The 9423-nt window shown below is 43.1% G+C and overlaps 1 protein-coding gene across 1 annotated transcript in view; it reads right to left on the minus strand.

The window, feature by feature from the left end:
- Nucleotides 1–2201: 2201 nt before the first annotated feature.
- LOC139649480 (N-acetylglucosamine-1-phosphodiester alpha-N-acetylglucosaminidase-like) overlaps nt 2202–9423 on the minus strand; it is a 46318-nt gene continuing 39096 nt past the window's right edge. Inside the window, exon 12 of the mRNA XM_071525895.1 lies at nt 2202–3736. Within this exon, the coding sequence (XP_071381996.1) occupies nt 3478–3736 (259 nt within the window). The 3' untranslated portion in view covers nt 2202–3477. The remainder of the gene's footprint in view (nt 3737–9423) is intronic.

The raw sequence follows: 9423 nt of genomic DNA on the forward strand, positions 1-9423 counted from the left end.
TCAGTGTGCTCCCTCCTCTCTGCTCTGCCCAGAAAATCACCTTGACGTACGCTTCAGTAACAATAAAAGTAAGTAAACACACAATAAAGGTTCTTATATGAGCTCTAACATCATTCTCTGTTTATCTACAGAAATCAAGGCCGTCCTGTCCTGCTTCTGGCTTGGATCCAGCATCCAGACGCTGCCATAAAAACACAGCGAGCTCGTCCCAATGAGCCTCTTGGAATAAATGCAGACAGAGCAAAACAAAAAGAAAACATTCACACATCAGCCGTCCGCACAGTCTCACTCACCGAACTAGGGCTGCAACTAATGCTTATTTTCATTGTCGATTAATCTGTCAGTTATTTTCTCGATTAATCGATTAGTTGTTTGGTTTATAAAATGTCAGAAAATGGTGAAAAATGTGGATCAGTGTTTCCCAAATGTCTTGTTTTGTCCACAACCCAAAGATACTCAGTTTACTGTCATAGAGGAGGAAAGAAACCAGAAAATATTCACATTTAAAAAGCTGGAATCAGAGAATTTTGACTCATTTTTCTTAAAAAATTACTCAAACCGATTAATTGATTATCAAAATAGTTGGCGATTAATTTAATAGTTGACAACTAATCGATTAATCGTTGCAGCTCTACACCGAACATTCAAATACCAGAAAATGTCACTGAAGATAGGAAACTATCAAAGGGGAAAATTCAGTTGACTCGAGAGTAAAACGAGAGCAAAACGAGAGCCAAGTGTGGTTTTCACATCCAGCCGTCAGAGCGACCGGTTCACAGTCCGTGGCTGAGGTCAGAGGACAGAGGTCAGAGGTCAGAGGTCAGCAGAGCGCTCTGCTGAACTGCCGGGTGACAGAAATAAACCTCCAGGCGCTGCGACCGGAGGGTGAAACCTCAACCTCAGCTGACCCAGAGAGCGATTATATCACAGCAGACACAAATAACTACTGCACTGAACTGAACTGAGAGAGGGGTGGACACAGCAAGGTGGTAATATAAAGCTAAAAAAAACACATGTAAAAAAAAAAAAACACGTATCTGCCAAATTAAGTTTTTCACTGAGGGAGAAAAGAATGCTTATTTTCATTTTACAGACACCCATGTATTTCTGTAATCATACAAAGTCCAAGAGTCATGAAACTCACCCAGTACAAAAGAAGTGAACATGGAAACTTTCACATATGAAATAGAAAAACACCAAAGTTGCAGGTACATGTTTTTTTTTTTTTTTTACCCAACTGCAGGAAACAGTGCCAAACAAACATTTTGACAAAAAAGTGATCCGATGATTGAACTCTAAGTCGTGTTTGAGAGTGAATGCCAGGTGTGGAATGAACCGAATGTAAACTGGTATGAAAAGCATCCCATTGGTCACAAATGTACGTAAACAAACAACCCATACTGCTATGCTTCAAACTGCCCCAACACCTTATGCACAACCCTTTAAACACTCCAGTCATCCAGTCACACAACTGATTCACCGATGAACTTCAGACTTGATGAAAGTGCAAAGGAAGGCCCGACATTTCCTCCACTTCTTCTGGGAAGTGAGATATGTGAGACACAAACACTGAAACACATTAAGATATCTCCAACCTGTGCATGTTGTCTGTTCTGTATGACACACATTACCACTAACTAATGACTAATGGTTTACTGTGGAACACATGTGGGGCAAACTAGAAACAGAGTGGGAGACAAAGACATTATGAACACTGGCTGCTGTTTTCTGAAGCGGAGAGACGGTGGCAGAAAGCTTCACTGAAAGCTTTTAAAGCTGTTAAAAGAAAATATTTTGGCACTACACAACTTTAGGGAATGTACTGTTTCCTTTGCCTGTATTGTTCCAATATCATAAGATGTAAAGCTGAACACACACTATCCTGATGTTAATAAAAATAATAATAATAATAATAACGCAAGGGACAGTCAAATCAGATTCTGGTAAATGTTCTAAAGAGTTCAACAGGGAAATTATTTGAGAGAAACTACAATCAACCTCTTTAAAGGATAAGGCCGGTGTTTTTTAATGCATTTCTTACCGTCAACAAATCCTATGAAAATAACAAAATCTGCAATGATTTTGTTTTGCCAACAAGTCTGGTCCATGTAGCCGGTGCCCAATGCAGCCATGTCCCAGCAGCCAGAGAACTCCATTGTATTAAAAAAACGATTATCCTCAAACAACTTAATAAGCCGGCTGTAAACACTTTGCCATCTCAGGAAAGTAGTTCTGTAGCACAGAAAATAGTCCCCGGCATGATGAAGAATTTGTTCCCATTTGATGATTTGGTAATAACTACAACAGCCTGACTTTTCATGGTAACAGTTAGCGATTTTTAAAATGTAAACTATGTCTTTGCGAGCTGAATTTAAAGGTTTTTAGCTTACAATTGGAGCCGATGACTTCCGGGTTGACGGCTAAAAACGGAACGTGGGAAGTCAGAAAGTAACGGGAGGAGAGCAAACGCATTGTTGATTTTGTTATTTCCATAGGATTTGTTGATGATACGCAATGCATTAAAAAACACCGGCCTTATCCTTTAAGTTCTGTAGCAGGAGGATGAAGATTCAAGGCTGGTTTGACAACAGGGTCCGTGATTCAGAGTCATTTAAGATGCACCGATATGTATAAAAACTGGATGAAAGACTCTTGGCATCTGGTTTATCAGCTGCAGATCTTTACAAATTGCACAGCAAGAAGAATTCTTGACTACATACAAAAATTTGTATGTGTGTACAAAAACTTTCTACAGATTTTGATTTAAATTTTAATCTGTCCAAGTAATAGTGGCGTCCTGAAATGAAGGGACCATGAGGAAAAAGATGTGTACTTCTTTAACTGTTTATCTGATATGGCTGAAAACACCCCCCTCCACCCAGATTAAAGCTGATAGTCTGCACCTGAACCTCACAGTCATTTTACATTCAAACAATAACATGAAGCTCAGTGCATAATCAGAAAACAGCGTCTAAAAACCTGCGTGTTCCCATCAACTCATCTGATAAAAGCTCCGTAACCAACAGGAGGGTTTGGTTGTTCTGGAAGCCAGGATTCTCCTGGTCAGGGTTCAAAGTTCGCCCCTCATCTGTTTACATGGCAACAAGCTGAAAAAACCTCATCCTGCACCGTCTGGCATCGGTGGAGCTGGAATGGAAACATCAAGGCCGCAGACACAATAAAGCTCGGACGCCTCTCCTCTTGTTTGCGTTCGCCTTAAAAGGACTTCCTTTCATCGGGAGACTCAAAGGCCTCGGCTGTAAACAAAACTGTCCCGACTAGCTGCCAAAAGCTTCTTATGAAAACACCTTGCGGACAGTCGGTGATGCTCTATCAAAAGACTGACAGCACAGTATAAAGGGCGTAACAAAAACTACTGTACCTCCTTCTTATTCTTCCTATTTCAGCAGGTTTTTCAATCAAAATTCGACAAGATTAGAAGATAAGAATTGCGTTCCGCCCCCCCCGGTTCCTCCCTCAGCGGGCCGGAGACCAGATCTCGTCCTGAGAGTCCGAGTCGTCCCGTTCGAAATCCCGTTTCCCGCTCCGTCCTGATGACCTCTGAGCGTTGGCTCCGGCGTCTCCGTTGATGTCGCTCAGCGGGACGTAGGAGTAGTCGCGGCGCTCGGGGAAGTGACCCGCCGCCCGCGAGCCGCGACACGCCCGCAGGAGGTGAGCCGCCACGCTGACCGCCAGCAGACAGGCCAGGGAGACGGTGAGGAGCAGCCAGGTCCTCCTGCAGAGAGAGACGGGGGGAGGAGTTCGGATTGTAAGTATTTGATGACTTTACAATGGGGAAACAAAAATGTGACAATCCGTCTGGACGGTCAGGAAGGAGTCATTCCTATGTTCCCAGGGTCCTATGTTCCCAGGGTCCTATGTTCCCAAGGTCCTATGTTCCCAGGGTCCTATGTTCCCAGGGTCCTATGTTCCCAAGGTCCTATGTTCCCAAGGTCCTATGTTCCCAGGGTCCTATGTTCCCCAGATTTATATGGCACATAATGGGAACATGACAAAGGGTCCTATGTTCCCAGGGTCCTATGTTCCCCAGTTCTAGGGTTAGAGACCTTCAGAATCAAATAAAAATGATAACCATTGGTTTTGTTGTGTTTATATAGCTGTTTTGAAGCCTTGTTCCAATAAAAAAACACTGGATAATATTTATGAAATATTTTAACTTGAAACGGGTCAAATTTGACCTGAACACAATAGGAGGGTTAATGTGTGTTAAAGGTCCTATATGTAACTTTTACAAACTTTTTACATGTATAAATCGTTTTTTATTGCCAATGTGTGAACGGGTTGTAACGTAACTTAAAAAATGAGACCTCAGCCGACTTTCTCCGTTGCCTGTAACAGTGTGTAAAGCTACATTCTATGTGAAGGACTCGGGCCGTTTTTTCCGGGAGATTCCAACGGATGTGACGTTATGCGCGCTCCCGTGGCTAGTCTCCTCAGCTTCACTACTTCTATAGCTTGCTTGCTCGTAACGTAATACTTTCTGAGTGGATATGTTAGTTGGCTAGCTTGCCAAATCACTTCACCAGCTAACGTGATCCATGATACTAAGTTATGTAGCTATTATGACAAATAGTGTTGATTTTAGCCAACAATAAATGATGTAACGTTACAAAGCAAAGGTGTATAACGATTGCCTTCTACTAGCCAAGAGCGATGCAAGGCAGCGGCGCACACGGGACAAGTTTGCCTTCAGGGCTTTCTGGTAGAAAGCCTTAGGGTAACCCTAACCCCTACCTAAACCATAACCATGGATTTCTGGCAGAAAGGCTTTCTGGCAGAAAGCCCTGAAGGCAAACTTCTCCCGTGTGCGGCAGCGGCGGCCAAATAACGTTATCTAACTGTAGCCAGCTAGCTGTAACTTAGCTACGCTGCATGGATCTGGCGTTTGTACAGTGAACTACAATGCTGATTTACAGTAACGGTGAAATAAACAATGGTAAGCTGTAATGACACAGCAAGGTGAACTACAGTCATTCAGGAAATTATGAATACACATAACGTTACATATTCCGTGTAGTTCACTAACAGTAAGCGTTATTGCAGATAACAGATAGCGACATTGCTGAGCCTCACGGTGAAACTATTGCTGTTTTCACATATGAAAACTGGCTAGCAAGCTAACGCCGACCTATAATGTTATAAATACAGCCAATGTAACGTTATCACCCGACAAAGTTCACACATAATCAGAGTTCCTCCTCACAAAAACACAGCACTGAAAACATACTTAACCTACATATAACTTCAATTAATAGCCCGAGCGAGAGAGTGAGAGAGAGAGAGATGGTAGAGCGAGCTAGAGAGAGAGAGAGAGAGATGGTCGAGCAAGCTAGAAAGTGAACGAAGAGAGGGAGCGGTAGTAGCGAGAAAGCCGGTGAATCAGAGAAATAAAACGTTATTTTCTGATTGTTTCACAGCGGTTACGTTCTAAAGCACAGAGAGAGAGAGGGAGAGAGAGAGAGCCCCGTATCAAAATAACGATAGCCTACCTTAGAAAAGATCAACAGAGAAATGTCTTGCTGCTGCTTCTCCTGAGTTTTGTTCAGCAAATTTGACAACTGACAGCTTGAATTTCAGGTCGTACTTTTTTCTCTGTGCCACCATGGCGATCAGCAAATGTGACTGACATTTGAATGCAAGTAAAAAAAAAAAAAAGAAACTGCTTCCTCATCTATCAACATGATGCCGCCTGTCCATCACGTTCATATGGTCACTGTTTTGGCCGATACACAGGATGCTCGCTCGCGCCTACGGAGTGCGGGCACATGCGCGAGCACGAGCAACAGGATGCTGACTGCAGTTACCTTAACGGCCACAGGTGTCACTTATAACAAGCATTTTCTGAATCTTACAAGCAGTACCTTTAACAGAATACTGAACTGGGGAACATAGGACCCTGGGAACATAGGACCCTGGGAACATAGGACCCTGGGAACATAGGACCTTGGGAACATAGGACCCTGGGAACATATGACCCTGGGAACATAGGACCCTGGCAACATAGGACCTTGGGAACATAGGACCCTGGGAACATAGGAGCTTGGGAAAATAGGACCCTGGGAAAATAGGATCCTGGGAACATAGGACCTTGGGAACACAGGACCCTAGGAACATAGGACCTTGGGAACATAGGACCTTGGGAACTTAGGAGCCTGGGAACATAGGACCTTGGGAACTTAGGACCGTGGGAACATAGGACCCTGGGAACATAGGACCCTGGGAACATAGGACCGTGGGAACATAGGACCCTGGGAACATAGGACCCTGGGAACTTAGGACCTTGGGAACATAGGAGCCTGGGAACATAGGACCCTGGGAACATAGGACCTTGGGAACATAGGAGCCTGGGAACATAGGACCTTGGGAACTTAGGACCCTGGGAACATAGGACCCTGGGAACTTAGGACCTTGGGAACATAGGAGCCTGGGAACATAGGACCCTGGGAACATAGGACCCTGGGAACATAGGAGCCTGGGAACATAGGACCTTGGGAACTTAGGACCCTGGGAACATAGGACCCTGGGAACATAGGACCCTGGGAACTTAGGACCTTGGGAACATAGGAGCCTGGGAACATAGGACCCTGGGAACATAGATACGCTCCATGTTATTCTGCTGTAGTAATCACTAATGAGACTCTTGACCATCACAGTTTCACAAGCTCTCCATCCAAATTATATTATTGTCACTTTGTAATGACATTTTTAAATTGTTGTTTACATTCTAGCAGCCAATGGCATCGCTAGACAGATTTGTGTCTCAGAAATAAACAGAATTCTGCACAGTCAGACTTTGTTGTCACTGAACTTTTATTTATTACATCGTATTATGACTGTATTTAATGGTGAACCTCATATCGCATATCAAATCGTATTGTGAGAATCATCCCATCACTACTTTACAATCCTATAAAGCACAGCTAAAATCATGGAGGACGTCACAGTGAAGCCAAGAGACTGATGTCAGTTGTGGTTCTCATGGTGTAAAGATATCAAGGCAGGTGAGTTATCACAGTGATGCTGAGACACTGATGAGAGGGAAAAATAAATGTGAGGACAGACTGATGTAGGGAGAAGGTAAGGAGACAGCAGGTCCGATAACAGGGAGACCTTGACATTTGACGCTAGCTGAGTTCCTTGGTTTCAATGAGAAGCGCTAACCATGCTAACAAGCACTTTTTATAGAAATTGAATCTAGGTGTGAACGTTTTCAAAAACAATGGAAGATTTGCACTAAATAATGATGTAAATATCAGTCTTTTTGACTCTCAGTGTGATTGTTTGGCTTCAGAAGACTTGTTCTGGATTGGATTTATTTTGAAAGTTAAAATAAATACATGCACATTTTGCTCCAGATGAAGCCCAGCACATACATTTAAATAACAATCTAGGATAAAAACACAGTAAAGTCAACGACTTAATTCCACTGTGGTCCTCTTACGAAAAATACATAAACAATGCATACATTACATAACAATGCATATATTAGAGAGAAGAAAAAAAAACACCTGTGCACACATGCAGATTATCGCACCAGTTTTTCCAAGAAATATTTTTTTACTGACGATTTGAACTGTTGTTTTGATTCTGTGGTTTTTATTGACACTGGTAAACCATTCCAAGTAACATCTCCAGAGTAAGCAAAAGTGCTTTTTCCTATCAATGTCCTAAAACTATGGGTTATCACATCAGTGTCACTGGCTCTGGTCCTATAATTATGAGAGTCACTGTCTCATGTGAAGTAGCCTCTAAAATAATTGGACGCAGTGTCAAAAATGACACTGTGAACCAGACTCAACTTCAATGCTGCAAGAGCTATATAGAGGAACTTTATGCTCATTTTTTGTCCTTTTTGGAACTGTAAAGAACCGGTCCCCACTGACTTCAGTTGTTTTGGAGTAACAGTGTTCACCTGCTCTGTGATTTTCTTCTATCTGTCATCTTTGTATGGGGCCCTAATGCCACTGCTTCTGCTGCAGAAGAGTATTTGGTTTTTATCTCAATTTCTGCATCGCTGAAGTTCTTCTTTTTCACTTTCTTCAATGCTATTTTGGTCCAGAAGATTATGAATGTGGGTGTTCCTAATGTGCTGCCTAATGTGGCGTTGCTGAGGCGGAGCCATTATGTTAATTCATGATAATTAGGGCCCCATCAACCCGCTTCACATTTACAAGTGATTGGGATTCATCAACATACGAACGTGAATACGACTGAAAAGAGATGCTTCCGAATGTTTGATGAATCTGACCTGAGTTTTATAGTCTGAATGTTTTTTATATGCAAATTTACTCACAAATTCACAAACATTTCACGAACGAGACCCACTGTCCTGAAAACGAACCCCATCCGAATACGACGTACGACAGATAAATGAAGAAGATGCTGAACAGAGAAGAAAAGAAACTGATGAAATGAGGAAGAACAGGGTGAAGGAGATAAAGGAGAGCTTACAGGATAAAAAACAGACGGGTCCAGGATTGTAGAAGAGAAAGATAAGCAAGATGAGAAAGAGTCTGGCTGCAGATGGAGAGGTCGGAGAAGCCAGATTGTGACTGGGGAGGGGGGTCGTTAGTTTGAATCCCCAGACCAGCTGGGAATGTCGGGATGGGGTAAAACAGCCTGTGAGCAGAGCACAGAGACAAAAATTGTCCCAGTGACCCAACAAGCCTGGACCAGCAGTCCCAAGCAGCTCCCAGGAGTGAGCGTCTGAATGTGAAACTCTCCCTTCCCTCCCTTCCACTCACAGCCGCTCCCACTGCTGTAAATAAACCTGTTCCTACCCGACTTGCCTGGTTAAATAACGGGTTAAAAAAAGATGAGGTGAAGAGAGAAGCAAAAAAAACAAAACAACAAAAACTGTACTTTCCTCCATCTGTGGCCGGAGAGCCTCTTCACAAAGCGCTTGCCAGAAACCATAGCAACAACTAACAATCCCTAACTTGCATGTGAAAGGTAAGGAGGCTAATGAATGCATCCATTACATGTGAAGGAGGATCTGAGCTGGCTGCCAAACGCAGGTCTGGAGCTGCTGGCTGTGGTTGTTTTGTTGTTGTTGTGGACATTAACTGGAGCCCGTTAAACTGAGCAGAGGCAACATGGGAGAGATGATTACACCTTGTTAGATTTTTAACGTCAAACTGTGAAAAGCTGTGTCTTCGCAAGTTGTGTGTTTTGAGGTTTGGCAGCATCCCACCGAGAGACCCTGCATCTCTAGGGTTGGGTTTCCGTTCCAAGTTTGCAAAACACCCCGATTCGTAAATCTCCAGTTCGAACGAATCCTCTTATCGAATCCCCCGTTCCCCAAATTCCCCGTGTGTTTGTCATCACGGCGGATCGACACAAGCATTGAAAAGCGTGGGCACACTTCTTAAAATTAAAATGAGAAAATCGAATATTGCGAAA

The sequence above is a fragment of the Centroberyx affinis genome, unplaced genomic scaffold (genome assembly GCF_046629955.1).
Source record: "Centroberyx affinis isolate AG114_WGS23_722 - 3 ecotype Tasmania unplaced genomic scaffold, CSIRO-AGI_Caff_v1 ptg001353l_1, whole genome shotgun sequence".
Taxonomy (NCBI): Eukaryota; Metazoa; Chordata; class Actinopteri; order Beryciformes; family Berycidae; genus Centroberyx; species Centroberyx affinis.